This window comes from Dermacentor silvarum, chromosome 2 (assembly GCF_013339745.2).
Source record: "Dermacentor silvarum isolate Dsil-2018 chromosome 2, BIME_Dsil_1.4, whole genome shotgun sequence".
In the NCBI taxonomy this organism is placed as follows: domain Eukaryota; kingdom Metazoa; phylum Arthropoda; class Arachnida; order Ixodida; family Ixodidae; genus Dermacentor; species Dermacentor silvarum.
Window position 1 is genome coordinate 67,157,216 of NC_051155.1, and position 24,345 is coordinate 67,181,560.

Sequence of the window (24,345 nt, forward strand, 5' to 3'; positions counted from 1 at the left end):
CTATTCGTAGCGTCACGACTAACGGCTGAAATCGATGCCCCTTTCTGGGTAATGTGTTGAGACTAACGCGGTGCAGGAACCAGCAAATGAATGCCGTTCGTTTCGAAAAAATACTGACTGCATGGCGTCCATGTTTTATTGCGATTAGCATTATTTGCCTACCTCAGCCGTTTTGAGAGAGAGAGCCTATGTATTTCTCCAGCCTGTTAAGCCGACCTACTGCCAAAGTTGTCTGCCTGCTTGGGCCGCTAGGTATGTGTCGGGGTCATGGTGCCGTCGTTCCATGATCGACATTCCAGTTGCATGAACCGATTCTCGTCATAACTTCGTCACGCGCTCTAACCGGTTGCAGTGGCTGCAGTTGTGTAATAGCTTGGGCCACTATGTATGTACTCGTGGTCGTGATGCCGTCGGGGTCGTTATATTTTCGTCACCTGACCCTCGTCATGACGTCGTCGTCACACCTACTTCACTCCAGTGGCCTAAGTTGCCTAATAGCTTGAGCTACTAGGTGTGTTCACGTGGTCGTGAACCTGTCGTGATCACTGCCTCGGGGTATTGCAGTTTTATCAGCAGACTCTCGGCATACCATAATCGTCCTGACATTGTCGTAATACAGTCATTGTGCATTCATTACACAAAATCCCATCGTGATGGAGTCATGGTCGATCCATTGTCGTAATTATAAGTTCGTCATCCGACTCTCGTCATGCCGTCGTTCGCACACCATCGTCGTCTTGCCGTCGCCATCATGCTGTCGTTTTACCATCATCTTTTTATAACGGCATATAATTTGGCGTCATACCGCCTTCATTGTTCCATTGACGTGAGGCTTCTGCGTCATTCTATTCTTATTCACTAATCACTTGACACGGCCTCTCTCCCTGCTGATGGGAAGGTCAGCAAGGTGAGCACTCAAAAAAAAAAAGATACCGAGCATTTCCCTCTAAACTACAGATGTATTTCGCTAATCATTATATTATGCAAAAAGTTTAGAACACATCCTCTTCCCAAGCCTAGCAAACTTCCTTGAATCAATCGCCTTCTAATCAAGATTCACAACAAGGCTTCCGGAAAATATATTCATTCGAAATGTAACTTATATGATTATCACAAATGAAAGGGCATCCTTAATCATTGTGTCACGTAGCAGTGGCTGTGTAAAACACAGTAGCAAAACTGTGAATGACGAAACTAACTTTGCTATTGAGCGAACTTGTGCCCACAAAAGTAGTCGATCGTAAAAATCGGATCTACCGGTTAAGCGCGTAGGCTGTTATACATGAGTCATCGAAGGTTCCAGAGTAATCGCTGGTGCCCACGTGTCTTCTAGAAAGTACTACACGATTCATTTCGCGCATACAATCAAATTACACAAGCTTCGGTGACAACATACAATGGATAGAATCGTTGATAACATTCGAGTAAGTTCCAATCATGCAGGCGCGTCTTGCGCCGAGCGATATATTTTAGTTGTGAGTGGGTGAAATGCAGTCCCCGAGAAAAAGGATAAATAAGTACACATGTGAAGTGTTCATTGATAAAATGTATATTTTGAGACTTTCCAAACCATTTCATAACGTATGCCACTATTACTATACTAATTTCACTACCTTAATATTCATTCTAATCTTCTAACTTCACTCGAATTTGTTCTTACTGACTGTTCAGAGTTCGTTACAGCAAATGACGCGACCTCTGAGGAAACTTCCATAGTATCTGAGGTACTTCAGAGTATATTACATGGCTGCTTTCTTTACTTATATTTATAGTTTACCAGCTTGTGTTTCTTGTCATGGCTACTTTGCCGACGTATATGTCTTTATGGCTTGTTGGCCGTCCACATATCGTGAACGTATAATTAACAATGCTAACAGAATATGCTAGGATAACTCCGCGTTAACTTCTCACGAGCACCCGTTTCCCTGAAACATGTATTCTGCACGAGAGTGGTTCACTCAAAACTTGCATACACTGCTTCAATATGGGAGCGATGTCTTACCAAGGTAATCCAGTGAATAAATACCGTTGAAAATAACTCTATCCACTTTATCCTCTGTACACAACACAGTAGATTGCATTGTCACGGGACCATTACCCAAGCGCGCACGAGGACGCAACCAAAGGAAGACGATGAAGGCGCTGCCTCGGCTCGTGTGTGGATTTCGCCATATTGCCTGTTGCACGCGTATATAAATATATATACATTTCCTAACTTCATCATCCCATCTGGTTTTCTGCCGACTTCGACTGCGCTTCCTTTCTCTTGGTATCCATTCTGTAACGCTAATGGTCCACCGGTTATCCGTCCTACGCATTACATGGCCTGCCCAGCTCCATTCCTTCCGCTTAATGTCAACTAGAACATCGGCTATCCCCGTTTGTTCTCTGATCCACACCGCTCTCTTCCTGTCTCTTAACGTTAGTCCTAAGGTTTTTCATTCCATCGCTCTTTGTGCGGTCCTTAACTTGTTCTCGAGCTTCTTTGTTAACCTCCAAGTTTCTGCCCCATATGTTAGCACCGGTAGAATGCAATGATTGTATACTTTTCTTTTCAACGACAGTGGTAAGCTCCCAGTCAGGATTTGGTAATGCCTGCCGTATGCACTCCAACCCAATTTTATTCTTCTGTAAATTTCTTTATCGTGATCAGGGTCCCCTATGAGTAATTGACGTAGATAAAAGTACTCCTTTACAGACTCTAGAGGCTGACTGGCAATCCTGAATTCTTGTTCCCTTGCCAGGCTATTGAACATTATCTTTGTCTTCTGCATATTCATCTTCAACCCAATTCTTACACTTTCTCGATTAAGGTCCTCAATCATTCGTTGTAATTCGTCTCCATTGTTGCTGAATAGGACAATGTCATCTGCAAACCGAAGGTTGCTGAGATATTCGCCGTTGAACCTCACTCATAAGCCTTCCCAGTCTAAGAGCTTGAATACTTCTTCTAAGCATGCAGTGAATAGCATTGGAGAGATTGTGTCTCCTTGCCTGACCCCTTTCTTGATAGGTAACTTTCTACTTTTCTTGTGGAGAACCAAAGTAGCTGTGGAATCCTTGTAGATGTTTGCTAAGATGTTCACGTATGCCTCCTGTACTCCTTGATAACGCCTTGATTACGCAATGCCTCTATTACTGCTGGTATCTCTACTGAATCAAATGCCTTTTCATAATCTATGAAAGCCATGTAGAGAGGTTGATTGTATTCCGCAGATTTCTCGATTACCTGATTTATGACATGGATATGATCCATCGTAGAATATCCCTTCCTGAAGCCAGCCTATATATATATAGGCAAACAATATATATATAGGCTCCTGTAAATACAAATTTTACCTCTCACTTCCTTGTTACATTTTGGTGGAAGTGCGGGGTAACGCCACCACAACACGGAACTCCGCAGTGGACTCCTAGTGTGACCGAAGGCAATGGCGACGCAGACTGGACTACTGGATAGTCAACGTGAGTCATCTGCAGTTGCCTCGCCTTCTGCAAATCCATCGGTCATCTTAGCGCAAGTTCGTGACCCCAGTACGTTTACCGGAACTGGCAATGTCGATGTAGACGACTGGTTAAACTGGTACGAACGCGGCAGCACCTCCAACCACAGGGACCCGACGTTGATGCTGGCAAACCTTGTATTCTACCTGCAAGGCACAGCTCGCGTGTGGTACGCCAGGCATGAAGCGGAGCTCACCAACTGGGACCTTTGCAAGCAGAAGTTTCGGGATCTTTTCGGTCAGCCAGATGGTCGGCTCGAGTGTAGACCACTACCGAATCCTACATCGCCTACATTCGGGATATCTTGGCCCTTTGTCGGAAGGTCGATGACAAGATGTCGGAATCAGACAAGGTTGGCCACATATTGAAAATGATGGTTTTAATTTACTCGTCTTTAGGAACTGCGCCACAGTGGCTGACATTACTGCAGAGTGTCGGCGGTTTGAGCAAGCGAAGAGTCGCCGCATCCAGTCGAGGTTCGTCCGGTTGCCTAACACCGCCGCTACTTCTTCTTCTGAGGACCCCCCGCTGCCGCGCCCAGCTCCTCCAACCGAAGACGTGGTGCGTATCATTCGACGCGAGATATAGGCCGCTTCACCTACTGCTTTTCATATATAGCCGCAACCACGATCCTGGACCAAGCATTGCGCTAATGCAGGCGATTGTGCACCAGGAGTTGTCAATGGTAATATTGCGTAACATGGCAATATTACGGTATTGCCATGTTTTGCAACTATCTCAAGCGCCTTTGGATGCATCTGCATGACGCTTTCTTAGGTTGGTGATCTGAGTCATGTGTAATTAAATAATACAGAGATACACAAAACAAAGCACACTGAATCGTGTTTGCTCTAGGGCACCTTTTGCAGGTGGCTATGCCGAAGCAGGACACGTAATGTACTACCTGGGCAGGATATGCTCTCTGGTGACATCCCCTGTTCCGCACCCGATGTCCAGAAACTGCTGATTGGGGTCGCTAGTAGGTTCCTTCCACTCGAACGTGCGTAGGAACTCAAGAAATGGTTTCTTGTTGAGTGCGATCTTGCTTGCATACGCATCTGCTGCGTCTTGTGTCATGAACGGACCAACAGCGGCGGCAGCAGTTACCGGGGCTGAAGTAACGGGGCCTTCAGTTGCTTGTGCTTGCATTGTAAATGCGTAACTGAAAATAGAACACCATCATTATTTTAGCTTCGGTACTTCGTACAAAGTAAGAGTTACATTTTTTGTACAACTTTGTAGAAGACTATGCAACTGAGATATACATTTTCTTATCTCTAAACAAAGGTGAAGTAGTATTCAAGTGTTACTACAATATTTATTACAAGCACACGATCGAGCAAGCACTTACTTGGAGTAGCTTATACAAGTTTGAGCATAGGAATAAGCATAATTTATTTCTATGCGGCTTTCAAGCAAGACTTTAAACGTTATTTGGACTAATAAATATGCTACAAGAGACGCGTAAATATTCTGTAAGCGCTCCCCACGCATTCTTCTTTCTGGGGTTTTACGGGCCAAAACCATTTCTGATTCTGAGGCACGCCGTAGTGGAGGGCTCCGGATTAATTGTAACCACCTGGGATTCTCTAACGTGCACTAAAACGCAAGCACACGAGCGTTTTTGCATTTAGACTTCATCAAAATGCGGCCGCCGCACCCGAGAGTCGATCCCGCGATCACGTGCTCAGCAGCGCAACGCCTTAGCTGACCGAGTCACCCCGGCGGGTCCCCACGCATTGCGGGAATCAATCTTACTTGAAGAACATTTATTGCAAATAATATTCTTTGTCTACTTCTATCTATCTATCCTCGTACACCAACCCAGTGACTGAATTTGTCTGCTAGCTTGGGCCACTAGGTATATGCTAGTGGTCGGGATGCCTGCGTGGACGCTGCACGTCGTCATTCCCGCGTTGTCATCCGACTCTCGTCCTGCCGCTGTCATCGTCATTGTGCATTTGTTGTCATAGAATAGTCGTGATGGCGTTGGGGTCAACCCATCATCGTTACTCCAGCTTCGTCATCCGATTGTGGTCATACTGTCGCAGTCACGCCACCGTAGTAATCCCATTGTCAGGTGACCGTCGTCACTGCGTCTCTCTTCTATATATATATATATATATATATATATATATATATATATTCACTCCGACTTAGGCCGGTCCTCCGGCCGACACGTCAGTCAGTAAATATGCCATAAACGTTCGTCTTTTTTTTTCCTTTTTTGAATATACCTTCGGGTCTGGCGCGAAACCCTGCATCTTGTATATATATATATATATATATTATATATATTGTTAAGACTATTTATCTTGCGAACCTGGGGCGTAATTCCATAAGCGAAATTAAGGACAACTTTGGCGTAAGATAACTGTTACAAAAAGCATATTCAAAAAGGTAAAACTGTTCGTAAGCTAGATCAGCCGGCTTGCAAGGCCCGCCGCTTCAAAGACGAGCGCTGTAGTCGAAAAAGGCGTATGAGTAATGGTAGCACAGCTGCGAACTTCAGTACTTGCGCCAATAATAAGCGTAAGTCGATTCACGAAGTCTAAACAACTGTCGTAGCTGCCGACGTAAGAAGAAATTTTTACGATAAGCGTTACGAGCATAATTATGTCTAACGGCCCCGCTCGGGTATGCGTTGAAACGCGCTGTTGCAGCCGATTGGCCAGAGGCCACAACTGATATTCGAGGAAGGCGCATGCTCATGTTTTTGTGGCACGCTCCAATTTGTCATTCAAAGTGCATTGATCAGTTTTAGTGCATAATGGTGGGGGGTACGCTTCTGTGAAAGACAGCAACATAACGCTATGTTGCAAACTTCTGCCGAATGTCTCAAAGTTGTGTTTCTGTATGCGCGCAATTGGCTGAACTTTTTTTTACTAGTCACGACACTCTATTGGTTGGTAGCAAATAGAAGTGCAGTGTTCGTCCCTTAGAACCGTCAAGTTCGTCCCTGATGTGTTTTGAGCACTTGTTTTTTTTTTCGAGTTCGAGATTTCTCTCGCTCACAGCGCTGCGGATGATTATTTTTCTGAAGATAACAAAAGAAAAAAAACAGTAAATAATTTTAATTATGAAAACATATTGCTATTGTACAATGTGGCGTCGTCTTCCGTGCCGTTAGCCCCAGCCTTCTATTATATTGCTCATAGTTTCAATTCAGCACTAAGTCGAAGCGACGTAGTGCCTGTACCGACGGTGTTGCTCATCCTGTGGCCTACGGGGTCAGCAACAAGTGAGCGCGCCCACATGCGCCAGAAAAACAAAAGCGTGTGCGCACCGCGCGCACGCACGCATGCACAAACAAATAAGAATTTGCATATTCTTTAAGGAGCCCTTTTGCGCATTTCGTCTTGAAGCGAAATAAATCCAGCAATGCCAAGATGGAGCCTCATACTTATTTCGTTCTTAGAAGACATCATGATGAACAAGAAATAAGGAAATGTTTTGCATAGCAACGGCTCTCGTGCACGTTCTTTTCTAAATTATTAGCCTTCGTAATCCCTCGATTATTACTTGCGAGGGGGGGCTCGAGCAATAAAGAAGAAGGGTCTGGCAGCACCTTCCTGGTCTCCACTGCGTCTGGATTCGTCTTACGCCACCCCGGAACCCATAGAAACCGACGGCCATAACGGGACGTCACATACGGCAATCCGCTCTATGATATCAAGCGGTACGTCAATACGATGACTCATAAAAAAAAGAAATGGCGAAATAAATCACGTACCACAATTGATACGAAAATCATGTGCCCTGCTCGAACAAGAGTGATGCTGTTAATTAAAACACCTCATGAATGGAGCGAACAATTGTCCCATGAGTACACACACACACAAAGTAGGGGAACTGAGAAGAAGAAGGGGAACTGAGGGGTTCGATTTTGTTAATCATAACCACATAAAGCCAACAGACAATGAAGTCAAGGAAGGCATCGGCAAAATTAAGAGTTGTTGAAATTGGAATCTAGAAAATAAAGAAAATTGAAATGAAAGTGGACGAAAAGATATCTTGTCACCGGCGGGATCCGAACTCGCAACCTGCGCATTAAGCGTGCGTTGCACTACCAATTGTGCTACGGCGACGGCCGTCGCTTCGTCCACTAACTTGGGTATTTATGTTTTACTAGATCTAGCCCTAGGTGTGTTATCCAGCGCCACTCAGAACCATGGTGGGCGGATTTGGAACATCCTTTTTAGCCTGATGGTGTGACGTAGCACGTGACCTTGGGAGAGCAGGCACCTGGCTAATAAACCCTCGCATGCTCCTAATGACATCAAGTCTGCCAGATTCGAGAGCCTCGCAATGAATAAACGAATTAGCCACGTCAAGCCACGAATGGCAGACGGCAAGCCCATGACAAGAAAAAAAAACGACGCTGCGTGTCAGTCTGATTACAAAACACGTGCTGTGCGTTGCTCGGTTGTTTTTTAAGTGTTGTAAACTTCAACCGATTGGTGTAATTTGATACGGACTTGTCTCGAGTAGATGTCGTGCTATGCAGTTGTCGCCGTACGCTATATCGTTTCAGTTGCGGATTGAAGCACACGCTGGTTTTACTGTCTTTTTTGAACTCAAAAGTGATTCTCACAGCGCATGTATTGGTTATAGGTTGTTAGCACTTCTCGAACTAGTCATAGAATGCCCTTATTAAGTTCATTCGATGGCGGACTAGGGAAGTCATGAACTGTGCCATTCTTTGATGACGATGATTTGTAACAAAAAACCTTGCACTCCGTCGCGCAACGCTTGAAACAGCGAAGCTGGGCGATCGTATTCCAGCATTTTCCGGAAATGCGCGCGAATTTTTCATCTTATTACTCCTGATGATGATAATTTCTTTTCACGCGTCGCGCACTTACGGCCGTCACTGCGCGTTGCAGAGCGGAGCTTGCAACACTGGACACGGCGTTGGAATGCCGACAACGCGTTCCAGTAGACCCGCTCCGTGAATGCGTCTCTCTCTCGCTCTCATTTTCTTTATCTCTCTCCCTAGCATCGTGCGCATAACCTCTTCTTCACCTCCGAGAGCACGAGCGTGCGAACGCGCCAGCTGTTGACGAAGACGACGACGCTCGAACGCAGTCATATGGTTTGCATAAATGCATGTTCTGCAAGCGTGGCTGTTTTGCTGTTCAAAGCGTTCACTGGAATTATCAGTACCATGTTATTGGATATACTTATTACAAGTTTAGAGGTGGACGCCCTACTGCAATCTTTTTGAAAAATCCACACAGTTCTTATTGCAAAAAGCTCAGATGAGGAAAAACTGCGTTCAGTTGAAAACTACACACCAATCACGTTGTCAAATGTTGATTATAAAATTTTTGCCAAAGGTTTATCTAATAGATTACAATTTGCGATGTCAATTGTCATTGGTTCCCATCAGACGTGCGGAATTAGGGGCCGATTAATTCGAACCAACATACATATCGCCCGTAAACTTCTTCAATACTGTCACGGTTCCACTGAGCAGCTCGCAATGCTCTAAGTAGACCTTGCTAAATCTTTTGATCGAGTCAGTCATTTATTTTCTCTTCTGGAACACGCTTTAATTCTCTCTCTTTCCTTTCTTCTCTCGCTTTGTCGGAGAAAGAAATAGCTTTTTTGCATGAAAGATTATGGTGTCGCTGATTTTGGTGATGTTTATCTGACTGGCGTACGCATGCCTACGCTGGGAAGAGTATAAATGGCTGAAGAATTCCAAATAAACTTCCAGTAGTCAGTCAGCGCTTGTCTCTGGTATTTGTTTCTCCGTGTCCTTTTTTTATTCGCGCTGTTCAAACCTCTGTTCCAAATATTAACCAACTTGCCCTCATCAAGACCTTACGGACGCCAATGTTGGCTCCGTTCTGCTTAAAGGCGTTAGGGTTTGCTACACCTGTTGTTTTACTCGTTTAGATATTGATGGCCATCTCTCCAAACCTGTTGATATCTGCTCTTCGGTAAAACAAGGATGCCCGATTTCCCCACTACTCTTCGTCCTTTACCTGGAACCGTTATGCTTAAGCGTAATTCAGTGAAGTTGCATCCATAGCTTCAATATACTTGTAAAGGTGTTAGCTTACGCAGATCATTTAGAGTTTTTCTGCACAGATAAGCCCAGTGTTGAAAAGGTTGTGGTTACAATAGAGAAATTTGGCTGCGTGTCAGCAGCACGAGTGAACTCCTCAAAAAGCTTAGGCTTATGGTTCGGCTCCTGGTGTTATAAGCCAGAACAGTTTGCAGGCATCAAGTGGACTGATGTTCCGCCAACGTATCTTGGCGTGCCGCTAGATGTATATATATTAAGCGCGCACTATTGGAAAGAACGGGTTTTGGCCTTGCAAAGTTACGCTCAGACATTCGTTCCATAGCGACTTCTAATTTTCGGAAAGGCTGAAGCCTGCAATAAGTGTTTGGCAACTAAAATTTACTACGTATTGCAAGTGATTCACTGTGCCAGGCTCTACATCCAGCGCTGTCATCGAATGTCCGCAACTTTCATATGGTATTCAACTTTTAAGCCCATGAGGCGAGACAATGTTTTTAGACCATTTAGTAAGGGTGGACTCGACTTAGTGCATCTTTAGGTGCGGCAAATAGTCTCTCGTTTCTTACTTTTTCGTGATACTTCGCATCCTATAGTTCGGTCATTCATGCAAGTCACACTTGTTGATGCTTTACCTCATGTAGTTGTTTCGTCAAATTTTTCTTCGCGTTTATGCTTGTTGGGTTTCACGCAAGAGGTTTAATTGGCGGTTCATTTCCCGACTGTTCGGTTTTCCACGGCATACTTGAACTCCATGTCGTGTAAAAGGTTATACAAACATTCACTGTCCATGCTATTTCCGCCTCCATTTTACCGATCACTATACATTGAATGGCCAGGCCACCATGTACTAAAGCGAGTTCGTAAACTGTATATATCCCCATGCTGCAACACATTCTTTTATAAACTTCATAGTGAAACTTTAGCGCTAAAAACAAGGCTTCAGGAAAAGGGAATATTTGTGTCTTCTGTTAATTGTCATCTTTGTGATGTGCCAGAGACAATTGAACACTGTTTTATTAGCTGCAAAGATGCCATTATATTTCAGGATATCCTCCAAGGGACGCTAAAAGAAAGACTTTGAAATCAACCCCTATACAGTGCAATACCTGCTGCCGACCTCTGATGAAAATGTACCTTTCGACATGTTTTTTTTTAATCACGGAAATGCACAGTTTGTGGAAGGCGCGAATGATGAACCACCACGCCAAACTGGTTGTACCTACATTGGTAAATTTCATCCACATGACTGTGCTTCCAAAACATGCGTATGATGGACTTGATGTTCAACCGGACTGGTACCCCATTTTAGTAAGGTGCTTAGCCTTACCACCCTTTTAAAGGGGAACAGTGCCTCTCCTGTTTTTCTGTGTGTGACTCATTATGCGCGCCATTCTATGACTATGCACAATTGGTAAGTGTTTTATTGGATTACATGTTAATGTAATGAATACCACGAAAGAAAAAAAAAGTATAGCCTAGTAGTTACGCCGGTCGCCTTGGAAATGTGGGTACGCGGGTTCGAATCCCGCCTCAGCAAGGAAGTTTATTTTCTTTTATTTTTTGATATTTCTACTGGCGCTGTCCTTCATTACGGGCCCCTCAACGCATCACCGAGGAAAAGTGGAGCTCCGAGCTAGGAAGACCCGATTTACTGCACCAGCTAAGCGCTGCCCACAGGGCCCACGACGCGGCGGTGAGGCTCGGCCTCCCCGTCCCCACGTGGGAGCGGCCCGCTGCGCTGCCGCCCTGAACGGCGGCGGTGCTCCTCAGGACCTCTAATAAAGTTCATTGTCTGTCTGTCTTGATACGAACCACAAATTACGGCTGGCTTAATCAGCTTCGCTGTTAAATTTTCGTCTTTATGAGCAGAGCACGAACATTCCAAAGAGCTGCACTTACGTTCCTAGGAACATAGCCTGCAAATGGAAAGCAGGTGAAGGTCTAGTTTTCAGTAATATTGCTTTTGTAGTCCAGTTACCTTTCTCTTTTAAGCACTGTTCCCTGTTACTTTAACCACTGATACTTTCTTCCAAGTAATGATTCTGCCATGATATAGCTGCGTAAAATATGGAAAAAAGCTATATAGATATCACTGATGATTCGTTTGCTACTAATTGTGTCAACAAGCTGCGGGCTGCAGATATTAAGAGCTTCATGTGAATAGTTTGCGCGGATTGAAATCGAACCAACTGGTGCAGTAAACGCATTAAAACTTACTTAGCAGTTTACTTGCAAGAGCTTTTATCGAAGATGGTTGTAGCAAGCGAGTGTCTAGACGTGAGCATCAGCGGCGCGAACTGAAGCAAACGGCATAATTTATGCAAACATATATGCGACAGGTGCCAGGCATCGCAAGTGTTTGTAGCGGCAGCTGAAGCGGACGCGGTGACTGCGTTTGGCGATACAGCAGCGAAACAAGCGTGCCAAATCTAGCTACTGATACGGAGTAACGTCAAGTTCTGCCATTTGTACGACAAGTGACGAAGCTTTGTCAACTGTGCCGTGTCAACAGGAGATCACTGTTATGAGATCAGTCGCATTCCTGTACATTTTACTCCGCGGGTCGGTGATAGTGTGGTAATTGGCGTACATGCACTTCAGTGACTTTATGGATAGCTTCCTTGGCTATACGCTGTTCACTTCAAGAATAAACACGCCCTGACTGGGTTAGTTGCGTGCACCTGTTTACAAAATAGCTGCATGGAGCGAAATACGTACAGTGCTCAGCCACTGGGCTGAGCACCGGTGATAGCTGGGTGATCGCTGAGGGGCCAGAATGCAGTTACGATGCATCAAAAAGATTCTCGCTATCATCTCACACAAAAATTCGTCATTTCAGAGTTACCAGCGCCAATCGGTGGCGCAAGAAAGCGCCGGCCGCCATGTCGGCCGAGTATCGCGTTTCAATCCCTGAGCACTGTACATGACTAAGATGTGTCCACTTAATGTGCTTTGTATTTTTCTTTTTCTTCCTGTTATTGGACACCCTTATGTGTCGTGGAATAAAGTTGAAGTAATAAAGCAAATTTATTGGCACACGCTAGGCATTGTCTGTCACCGATGGTTCCTCACAGATAACAAGGAAGGGCGTTCGATTAAAGTGAACGGCGTAGAGCACACGACGCTAGCACGAGTGAATGCACTGAGCGTTTGCCTTACTGTTGCCGATCTTGCTGTTATAAGGCGCTGGCATTCTGGGCAGTGGACGCTCGCGCGATATAAATTAATATTCGGTAGGCCGTACTTGCGCAGAAATTATTTTTGCCATGTTTTGTGTTTAGGGTGACACTTAAAAACAGTTCATCAAAAGTACGAATAGGCGTGTGCTAAATTGGAATCCCACCCTTTTCCTTGAATTCTAATAAAAACCACGCAGCGCGCTTTGCACTAATGGATCATTCTCATCAGCCCAGCGTTACATTGATGAAGCAGACACTTACCATATATTTTATCACGTCGTGCATGCAGTCGTATTTGCCGTTTCGGCAACATCTGCCACTAAAACAACGCGGTACTAAGGTGGCTACTATGTGCGCCCCCTTCTTGAGTTTCATCCTATGCTGACCCTATACAAAAAAAAAAAAAGAAACGTCGGCCCTTCCCCTCCGTGAATATGGTTAACCAGCGAAGCTGGAACGTGCGGCCCCAGTGTTTGTCACTGCGTTAATCCCGGGGGTTCATTAAAGTATTTCTCAATTATGATGTTACACACACGTTCGGCTGCGACGGAGAGCACGACGTCACTGACGATTTGGCCGCAGTCCACAGTTGTCGCTTGCGTTCGATGTCTCGAGTTTGCTCGGTAGCGTGGTTAGCCGCATTCGCCCGCCATTGCCATTTGCGATTCGTCGAAATTATATTGCTTCAAAATTAAAACTGTCCAGCCGCATTCGCCCGCCATTCCCGCTTGCGATTCGTCGAAATATAAATTGCTTCAAAATTAAATCTGTCCGTTACGTAAGACAATGGATGGCTCATACCCCAATGGCTAATATCCCCGTAAGCTGGGCCTCCCATTACGACAACAGAAGAGAAGTGAAACTCTACGCTGGAATTATAAGCGGCAACTCAGCCAGCTGTGGAAGCAGACGACGACGACGACGAACGCGGGAGCAGGGGTACGAGCGCGTGTCGAGCATGAGCACGAGCACGAGCCAACGAGCCAGCTGCCGAAGAACGCGACGACGCTCGAGCCAATGCTGATTATGATAGTTTTCTGCAGATAGGCGATTTCGTCTAGTCATATAAAAGTTTAGCTTTAAAATTCTTCTCTCTTATAGACTCTCCGCTAGAGGGCCGTGGAGTACTGACGTGCCCCACATGGGCTCCTACGTCTTACGCTCATTTCTACGGAATAGGCCGCTCACCCCTTTCATTTCGCACCGAGAGATTCGGAAAGCTACAAGGAATCAGCGAATAGCCACCTACTTTAAAGGTGAGTGCGTTTTTCGTCAAGATTTTGAGCTTCAACTTCACCGACCACGTCCTGTTTTGCTAAGCCTAATGTCGCACGAGACCACACCGGCCTGCCGGGGAGAACCGCCGACGCACGTGCAACAGGCACACGGTGCGCGGGAGAGGAGGCCGACAGCGCTCGCGGCTGCACGCGCAACACTGCAATAGGCGCTGTACGTGTACTGCGCGCCTGGGAAGAGGCTCGATGCTCGCTGGCGCTGCGGCTGATAGCCAATACTTGAGATGAGCCAAGAAACACCCGCGACGGGCGCGACGTCAAGCGAACGACAAGACGAAACGAGCGCAATGCAAACAGACTCAGCGGAATTAGCGAACGTCACGCGATCTTGGACCTATGACAAGAACAGCGGCAGAACTATAGACCTCAACTACACATGGCTGACATGGAAAGGAAAGTCAACAAGGAAGCCACGCGCATCAAAGCCCCCGCAGTCACCCAATCCACACAACAGCAAGCCAGGCCGCCACCGCCGCGGAAATCTAGAATGCCGCTCCTACCTTTCGATGACATCAAGACCGTCTACCGCCCACAAGCTCTCCTTGAACTCGGCAAATGGCCACTTATCGCATTCACTCACGCAGTGGGAAGAGCCAGTGGTATAATGCAAAAAGAATTTCACGACAACGTCCGCATACAAACGGAAGAAGCAGAAACCCTCATTATTGCAAGTACAGCCAACAAGACCTACGCTCAAAACTTGGCCAAGATCACCAACATACAGCTGGGAGGCAGCGTTTACAACGTGAAAGCTAACTCGCGTCTACCGTAAGATGTTAGCAAAGGCGTTATCTACGGCATCACGCCTGGGACCTGCAGTGCGGAGCTAATAGATGGAATCCGAGTGCCAGCGCGCTATACAGTCCTCAACGCCCGCATGCTTGGACAGTCTATAGCGGCGGTCATCTATTTTGGGGCCCACACGTTCCCTACAGCATAATTTATCAGAGCGGTGACTGCCGTTGCAAGCCCTACCGCAAGACAGTTCAATATTGCCGAACCTGTGGCAACCTCGGACATCGCCAAGACGTTCTGCCCAAAACCAACCCCAAATTTCTGTTACAGATGTGGCAAAACAAGCCAACCCTCAAATCATGACTGTCAACCCACGTGCAAGATTTGCGGAGAAGGACACGAAACAGCCGGGAAAGACTGCAAAAAAAAGCTCAAGCCTAACCCACCACCTTACCAAGTAAGACAGCAATGGCAAAACAGGATCAAAGAACGAGAGCGCCGATGGAGCTCTAACCGCGACGACTGCCCTGAACTTGGCGCTGCCAATGGATACGCCTCCAACACCACCAGTAGCACCACAAGAAGTAGCAGACGCATGTAAAGATCACGATCAAGATCGCGGTCGCGGCCGCGTTCCCGAAAACGCATGAATTACGCCGAAGTGGTCGGCAGCTCCGGCAGCGCCAGCGTCGAATCGGTAGAAGCGGTAGCCGTAAGAACCCTCGAGAGCAAACTGCAAAATCTACAAAGCATCATAGACAGACTACTCCAAAGATGCAAAGAATGCGAACATGCAAGCAAGCAGCCATCTACAACGCTAACACGGAGGCAGTTGATGCCGTGATCGAAGCTAGAGTTCAGAAGCACCTCCTGGCTTTCGAGGATGTCTTACAAAGAACATCCTGGCCATGATCGTAAACATCACCAAGCCTATCTTCGAGAAGATTGCAACTCATACCACGCAAGTCGCCTCCCTCGCTCTCACAACCAGTAACCACTCTCACAAGCCAGGTGACCGGCCTAACAGCCCAGGTCAACAACTTCATAGTGCACGCGAAGAACAATTACGTCAGCATGTCCTACCTCGACGGCCTTCTCAACGCCACCGAGCAGGGCAGAAAGAAGGCTTGCACGAACAGACACAATGCATCCCGCTCGGTCTCACCCAACCGTTACTCGGCCTGTCAAACTGAAGAGCCTAATGATGGCAAACCTAAAACCACAACAAAGAGCCCACAAAACCCCCTGCGCATCTTGAAATGGAACTGTCGGTCCTTCCGCCCCCGCTATGCAAGCGTGCAAGAATGCGTCAAACAGGACCACCCCGATGTCATTGCGTTACAGGAAACCAACATCCGCAACGTTCGACTTCAAAGATACACCGCTCATAGACAAACAAAACGCACAGCCATCCTAACCAGGAAAACTCTCACAACGCAAGAAAAAGAAATAGAAGATATCCCCACCGAGCACACAATAGTGGAGATCCTACCAGACAGAAAAACGCAGCAAAGCGAATATACAGTCATCCTGGGGACCAACTTCCGGAATTCGACTACTTTATTCGTGAACTCAGGAAACACACGAAATGTCATCAAGTTGTCATCATGGGAGACTTCAACGCCCCATATACAGTATGGGCTTATCCAAATACCATCAAGAAGGGAGCTCGCGTACACGATACTGCCCAACAACACAGGCTGACCCTCTGGAACGACCCGCTACAGGCCACGAGAGTCGCAAACAGTGTCTCCAGGGACAAAAACCCGGACCTAACCTTCACATCGAACGTGCCTTGGGCCGAGTGGGGCCGACTCTCGGAGGCGCTCGGAAGCGACCACCACATCGATTCAACTTGATATCGCCCACAACCAGAAACAAACCAAGACTGGAGTTGCCCGACTAACAGACTGGAAGTCCTTCAGAGACAACCTCGGCGGCAACACAGCCATCGACGACATCGACCATTGGCTCAAGGGCCTTCTCATCACCGCAGAACAGCACAAGAACATCCATATAAGCACCAACAGCCCTGCATTCGACCCGCATCTCCTTCATCTCTGGGAGGCCAATAGAAGCCTCCTGAGGAGGTGGAAGAGGGAGAAACTCAATAGAAAACTTAAGCAACGAATCGCCCTTCTCACCATACAGGCCCAAGATAACACGGAGCAAGTTATCAGGCAAAATTGGCACACCTTTTGTGACAACCTACAAGGAACACTCAGCATCAAGAAAACCTGGCACTTCCTACGCGCTCTGTTAGCTACCGACCGCACCAAAACACAACGGCAAGATCTGCGCAGACTAATCCACAACCACACTGGATTGGAGCACGATCTCCTTCGTGAACTTCAGCAGAAACTTCGCAGTGACAAGCCCACTTCATCGGCGTGCGGCAAGGCGTACGACGGCGCACCAAACCCAGACCTTGATCGACCATTCACGCAAGCAGAGCTCCACGCAGCCTTAGCCAAACTCACTAGAAACACTAGTACCGGCAAGGACAGAATCGCTAATAAGCTCCTAAGCAACCTCCCGGAATCGGTCGCAACAGCACTGCTCCAGTACTACAACGACTGCTGGGAAGAGGGAGACCTACCAGCAGCCTGGAAGCATTCGGAGGTCACCATGATCCCCAAACCCAACAAGACCCCTTGGCATCGAAAACCCCCGTCCCATCTCCCTCACGTCCTGCGTGGGCAACTCCTCAAGCACATCGTTCACGACCGGTTATCCCCATACCTCGAGGACAACGGATACTTCCCGCACACCATGTTCGGATTCCGACAGCATTTGTCCACTCAGGTAATACCCCTTCTCCTCCTGCTTGACTACCTTGATTGACGCAAATCATCAATCCTGGCAATCGACGTAAAGGGCGCATTCGACAACGTAAGTCACGAAGCCATCCTCCGCAACCTCGAAGATACAGGCTGTGGAGCCCGGATCTATAACTACATCAGCAGCTTTTTGACACACCGAACAGCAACAGTAGGTGTCTGCAATCTCCGCAGCGATAAATATCGGCTACCCAACAAAGTAACTCCACATGGATCAGTGATTTCACCACTCCTTTTCAACATCGCAAAGATCAAGCTGCCAAAACAACTCAATGCCATCCCAGACCTATGTCATGCCCTTTACGCCGACGACATCACACTCTGGACCGAAAGCACCTACTACTGGACAACAGGAACGCAGTCTACAAGAAGCCATCGATACCATCGAAAGCTACCTCCAAGACTGCGGTCTCCAATGCGCAGCCGAAAAGTCGGAGCTTCTCGTGTTCAGAGCGCGGACGCGAGGACGACCGCCCAACTATATCGAACCCGATTCTAGCGTCTCCCTCAACCAAACCAAAATCCCTACAGTCGACTCCGTTTGCGTACTCGGTCTGCACGTCCACAAGAACGGATAAGGAGCGGCCACTCTCCCGCGTCTCCAACGCACACTGTCCCAAGTTGCGCACCTCGTCAAGAGGATAACAAACCACAGAAGCGGACTTAAGGAGGAAGACACGCTAAGGAGAATTCAAGCTCTCCTAACTAGCCGTTTCACCTACAGCACCACCCACTTGACACTCAAGCCGGCTGAAATCAAGAAACTGAATGTCATCATTCGAAAGGCAATCAAAGTAGCCTTGACCCTCCCACCCGCGGCATCAACGGAGAAACTCCTCAAGCTCGGCTTTCAAATACGTGTGAAGAGCTCTCCGAGGCTGATAAAATCAGCCAGCTAGAGCCGCTCAAGCTCACACACACAAGACGTGAAGTTTTACGCTACCTCAACCACAGTAAAAACTACATTGCCGAAACAGACGACAAAGCAAGAATTCCACCCACACTCCGTGAGTGCATTATATAGCGTTGGGCGCATACCGCGCAGTATGCATCCAACTTACCATACGGAGCGTCGGCAAAGCAGAATCCGTGCACTCAGCAAGAAATACGCGACAAACCCTGCTACGAGGTACACCGATGCTACCCGCTATATTAAACGAAATGCCTTTGCGTTAAGTGTCACGAATCAGCAAGGCAAAGAAATCGCCGCTGTCAGCATCCGGGCAAGAGCCACCGAGACTGCACAGGAAACGGCAATCGCTCTGGCGATAACAACTTGCCCTGAAGTAGCCGTAATCCTCACTCATTCCCAAGCAGCAGCTCGCAACTATAAAAAAGACGCATATCAGAAACCGCACTCAAGATACTTCAAAACCACATCGCACGCGTCTCGCTCCCCGACACCCACATCAACTCGATTCGAGGCCATCAGGTCATGACAGTAAATAAGGCGGCACACGCCGCTGCCCGCGAGCATACCAGTCGGGCTTTCTTGCCATCCCACACTAGGCCGGCCACCAACGTTCATGACATCGCCCCAAAAGTACTCGGAGCTTCTACAACACCACCGACTCAGCAGAAGAACGTACCCATCACCACACAAGAAGCTGAGCAAAGAGGAAGGAGCCATCCTCCGCCGCTATGCACATGCTCTATCCTACGCAGTACTCGTACACATGCACCCACTGTAACGTCCCAGACACCCTGCACCACATCGTCCTGAATTGCCCACTGCGTGACATCCCCAGACCCCAGCTCACAAGCTCAACAAGACGACACAAGACAACACGAGCACCCCAACTCAGCGCACTTCAATACCACAACTGCAACGTGGGAGGCGAAGCTTTCCTCTGAAGGCCTGGACGACCAACGCAGTCTTGTCGCCTTGGCCAAGGAGGCCGCCCAAGCCAGAGGGTTCCTGGAATAAGGAATCCTCCCACCTAGGGTGAACCGGGTCCTGACTCGGGTTACCGTTTCAGAAAATAAAAGGTTATTTCTCTCTCTGTTTGTGTCTTATATTATAAACCTGTGTCAGGATTATTTTCTGCCCCACACGTGTATCGACTGGAACTATTTTCGCGTTTGTCAAGCTTTAGACCGCTAATTGCCCCGCCAATTCTGCATTTTGAAGACAAGGTCTTCTTTGGAGACTTCAGATTGATTTTGAGTTCGTGGGATCTGTGTTTCTGGTCACTTCTTATCGTCAAAGTAGACGCTTTCATGTATTCTAGTACAGGTAGGATAACAAAAAACGGCGTCAAAATGAAACCTGGAACAAGACATACTCACCAAGTTAGCGAAGAGCAATGTACGGAGCACTAATAATGCGTAATTGCCGCAAAAGCAGGAATGAACCTACTACATGCGTTCTTTCAAACTGCGCGAGCATGACGGAAACTGTAAGTTTGATTTTACTTAGTGAAACATATGGGCCGATCCCGAAAGTTGTGCAGTCTAAACATACCCCATGGGATAGTGTTGTGCCCAAGATGGTCTTTCTTCGATGCGAGACGCTGCTGATTCGCCTTTCTTTCTTTCTTCTTTTGATATTATCTTCTATCACTCCTTCTTATAGTGCCTACGGCATCAAGTTACGAATAATAAATATGTACAGAGAGGCATAAATGCGCCGTTAAAAAAGAAAAACGGTATTAGAAGCGTTCCCAGCAACGCTTATTTCTATCAGCGTTGTCGTTCCAGTACGCCGCAATATTTCGCAATCTTAAGTGCACAGAAGAGACACAGGCGATAACGTTCTCAGTTGCTGCTGGTCTACGACCTCTTGACCGATAAGAAGAATATGCGGGCAGGCCTTGTAACAGAACAGTTCCCTGGAAAAGCGATGTTGTCAGATTTCATACTTCACGTATTTCATACTTCAGGCGGCGTCGGGCAGGGCTTTTCGAGGCTGCGAGGAACGCAATGGCGGGGAGCCGCAGCTGTCCTCTGACAGGCGGAGAGTCAACCGTCCGCAGTACCTAGAACTACGCACACGTGTGCAGCCCGAGGCTGCATGCAGGAAACGAAGTTCGAAACACTTGTGCGTCGAATGGACTAGAACGTGTATTCGCGCAAGGCAGCTGGTCGACACAGAATCAACGACCTAGGCTAAAATTATTTAAAAAATCTGATTCTAAACGATTCCGGCGATTATTCAGCTTTTTCATTTCAGTCATGCGTAAATATTCAATTAAAAATTTTAGGAGTCTACATTGTTGTAAAACTTGGTAAACAAGTAATATAGACAAATGCAGAGCGAGTTGTACGACAACGACAAAATTTCCCCTGGTGCAACAATTCCATCACCACATTTATAGTGATTTTTCTTTCATTTATTGATACTGCGATCTGATACAAGACCTTAGGAGGGTGAACATACGATATGCAAGTAAAGAGCCATTTGAAACAGCAAATATAATTCCAAGAGTAATCATAAATCAATTCATAAATAAATCATAAGTCAAGATCAAGGCACAGAAATGCAAAAATATAAGGCACAAATGCAACACAAGGATATAATGTAGTACAAATGATGTTAAGAAATTAAGGGTAGCTTTCGAACAATTCTAGTGACGTTTGTGATACTGCATCATTAGTAAGATTATTCCAATCTGTAATCGTTCTGGGAAAATAAGAATTCTTATAGGAGTTAAGTCTTGCGTTTAATGGTGTGACTGTAAAATCGTGCCGTTGTCTTAGATATTTTAAACGACAGATGCGGTTTCTATGAGAGACTGGAAGCAAACAACTTTGATTAAGTAGATGAGTGATAGATGAACGGCCATATGAGGTATAAATAAGCCGTACTGCTTTCTTTTGAACTCTGTCTAATTTAGCAGTGTTAGTTTTAGTGAATGAATCTCTCATTATGACAGCATATTCTAACATGTATGTTAGAAAACGTACACTGGGAGGCGTGAGCTTCACAGCACGTCGAAGGAAAAATAGTTGGCGGAGGGCGTTAGCGGCGACGTTATCCACATGTTCTAACCAGGAGAGGTCTTTTACAGATCCGAAGCTCTAGGTACTTGCAGCTGTTCACTTCAAAAAGATCACTATTATTAGCGGTATAGTTAAATAGGAGAGGCTTCCGTTTCTGTGTTATGCGCATGAACACTGTTTTATCGTAATAAACACACATTTGCCATTTGTCACACGAAGATATTACTTTAGCAAAATCGTTGTTTCACCGGGCTTGATCCGCAGTAGTGTTAATATTTTCTTACAGCACACAACCGTTTGCGTACAATCAGATAAAAACCGAGATATTGCAGACAATGTCATTGATAAAAATCAAGAAAAGAAGCGGCCCAAGTATGTATCCCTGGGGAATGCCAAAATCAACAGAAACTGTAGAGAAAGAAGAATTATTTAATACCACAAACGGGCGACGGTTTTTGAGGTAAGCTGAAATCCATGTCAGTAGTTTGCCGTTTTTTATTACATTACCTAGTTTATGAAGAAGTTTATTATGCGAAACTTTCTCCGAATGCTTTTTTTAATACGTAAATATAGCGTTAGTCTGATTACCTTCGTTTACTGCCGCTGCAAAGTCATGTATGGTTTGGACTAGCTGATTATTAGTTGAATATTCTCGTCTAAAACCATGCTGTGCATTGGTTAGAAAGTTATTTTGCTCAAGAGAGTCCGCTATATGTTTATGAATAATATGTTCTAAGATTTTGCATGCTGTTGCGGTTAATGATATCGGACGGTAATTTTGAATAGTTGTTCTGTCTCCAGATTTATTAATTGGCTTGATTCTGGCCGTTCTTCAGTGATCCGGTAATGAGCCTTCACTTACTGACCTGCTGAACAGGATGCATGAGTATTTTGAACACCACCCTGAATAACGTTTCAGGAAAGCAGTGGGAATTATCTGGCGCATGAGATTTTTAACATCAAGAACACCTGCCTCGGAAATCAAAACATCAGGATTGAAGGTAAATTCGTGATATAGTTAGGAAGAAACCATCATCCTGCGTAAATACCGATTTGAAGTAATCATTAAAGCCGTTTACACCAAAGCACGCTCACTCTTGCTATCTACGGTAAATGTATCGTTTGATCACTTTTCTTGCGTTATTTTCCTCCGGAATTTTTCTGGGGATGTTTTAATGAAGGGGGGAAACTCTGTAGAATGGTACCTTTATTTTCCCGGGCAATCAGCTGCTTTATTTTTTCTGATTGATCACCAATGCTTGTCCGAGAACAGCTTCCTACTCTTAATTTTTTTTCGTTTTTTTTTCTTTTCGTTGTGAGCGTAATGTCTCTCGTGTAATCCACGGTTTACATCTTGGAGTCTGTTTAGCAATTTTCGGGACAAAGCGTTCAATGCAGTCAGAAACAATGTTTTTGAAAAAGTGCCAAATGTCATTCACATAGCCATTAAAAGTTCTGAAGCTGTCATAATGAAGGTATAGCATATAAATAATTGATTCATCGTGAGCACGAGAGAAGTTAGGAAAAAATGGATAATATCTTCGTGGCTACATTTTGCGTTAATCAAGGCCAGTATGACAGCTTGGTGATCAGAAATTCCAGTCGTTACATTGCAATGCACTCTTTCTTTAATAGTAGCATTTAGGAAAAATAAATCAAGAGTAGAACCTGAGCCAATTATGAACTCTAGTAAAGTCTTTGACTACTTGTGAGAGGTCAAGTGCAAGGAAAATATAAAGCATAGTTGTTGAATAGTGTTAGTGGTATACGAGAAAGTAGTCGAATTTATGTTGGCTAGATTAAAATAACCAGTCAAAGCTAGCCTATCATTCGATTTGATATAGTGCTGTAGATATTCTTTCAGGTTAATTAGGACGTCAACGGAAGTGTTAGGAGGCCTGCAAACGACTCCGAGAATATAACGAACATTATTTTTTCCTTTGTTAACAGGAACCTCCCTCGGAAATGAGACGTCAATCCGAGCATTCTAGACGTGTTATTACTCTTTGCGGCGTCGGCCATTTTTTCTTCCCGGCACTGTTTCGCCAAGATCACTGCAAGGGTACCGCCAACATAGCCACCTAAGGCTTTAGCCTGAATAAAGTTGTAGCATAGTTACGCTCAGGTTCCCATTAGGTTCGAGTAAGCAATATTTTATGCAGGAATGTGCACGACAGAATGATTCACGCAGACTGCACGCCTCTCTAGTAATTTTGAGCGATTCTTTTAACTTTCGAGAAATATTTTAAGGCACTAACTGCATGATTTTCTAGTTTAATATTTCGCCGTGGCCTATAAGTTTTGCAGATGGCAGTGGTCTTCAATGCAGAGCACGTGATTTATCACTCAGCTTTTTTTTTTCCGGCGTGAAGCATACTTAGGGCACTGCGGCAAAAGGTGCTGAAAATATTCTGAGTCTAACCAAGAGCACGGAACACTTTTGGCTTAGCTTACTTTATGTAGAAAACACTTTTTGTACGGACCGCCTACACACAGCCTGTGTGTTACTGTTTCGATAGAGCAGCCAACATTTAGTGGGACACTAGGTTATATGTTCGGCAAAATTTGAAATAGAATGGAATTCTGACCGTCGCTTTCGAACCAGGCAGTTTTTGATGTTTCCACAGACAGTTGATGGAAACTGCTGCATGCAACGCTTCGTGAAAGTGACATCAGATATATTTTATCACCAGTGCGCCGTCTTTTGTCTACGACAGAGCTACTCGGAACACCACTTGTGCAAATAGAAGCCCACATAAATGAAATGTCGGAATAAAATGTCATCGTCTTAGTACATTTCTTCTGTACTTCAG

At 45.9% G+C, this 24,345-nt stretch overlaps 2 protein-coding genes across 2 annotated transcripts in view; one reads left to right on the plus strand and one right to left on the minus strand.

Moving 5' to 3' along the window:
* LOC119440113 (juvenile hormone acid O-methyltransferase) overlaps nt 1-24,345 on the minus strand; it is a 63,436-nt gene that overhangs the window by 17,466 nt on the left and 21,625 nt on the right. Inside the window, exons 3-4 of the mRNA XM_049662762.1 lie at nt 4,409-4,666; nt 1,912-1,925 (exon numbers count right to left, since the gene is read on the minus strand). Of these exons, the coding sequence (XP_049518719.1) occupies nt 1,912-1,925; nt 4,409-4,653 (259 nt within the window). The 5' untranslated portion in view covers nt 4,654-4,666. The remainder of the gene's footprint in view (nt 1-1,911; nt 1,926-4,408; nt 4,667-24,345) is intronic.
* Nucleotides 14,392-17,594, plus strand: LOC125943442 (uncharacterized). The gene is made up of 2 exons (XM_049662763.1): nt 14,392-14,566; nt 16,660-17,594. Exons 1-2 carry the CDS (start codon nt 14,392-14,394, stop codon nt 17,592-17,594), a joined length of 1,110 nt encoding a protein of 369 aa, XP_049518720.1.

Excerpts from the sequence above, each read along its gene's own strand:
- LOC125943442 (XM_049662763.1), top strand. The coding sequence starts at position 14,392 with ATGGCTGACATGGAAAGGAAAGTCAACAAGGAAGCCACGCGCATCAAA. Across the intron at positions 14,567-16,659 it reads ACAAGCTCTCCTTGAACTCG|ACTGGAAGTCCTTCAGAGAC; the intron begins GCAAATGGCCAC and ends CCCGACTAACAG.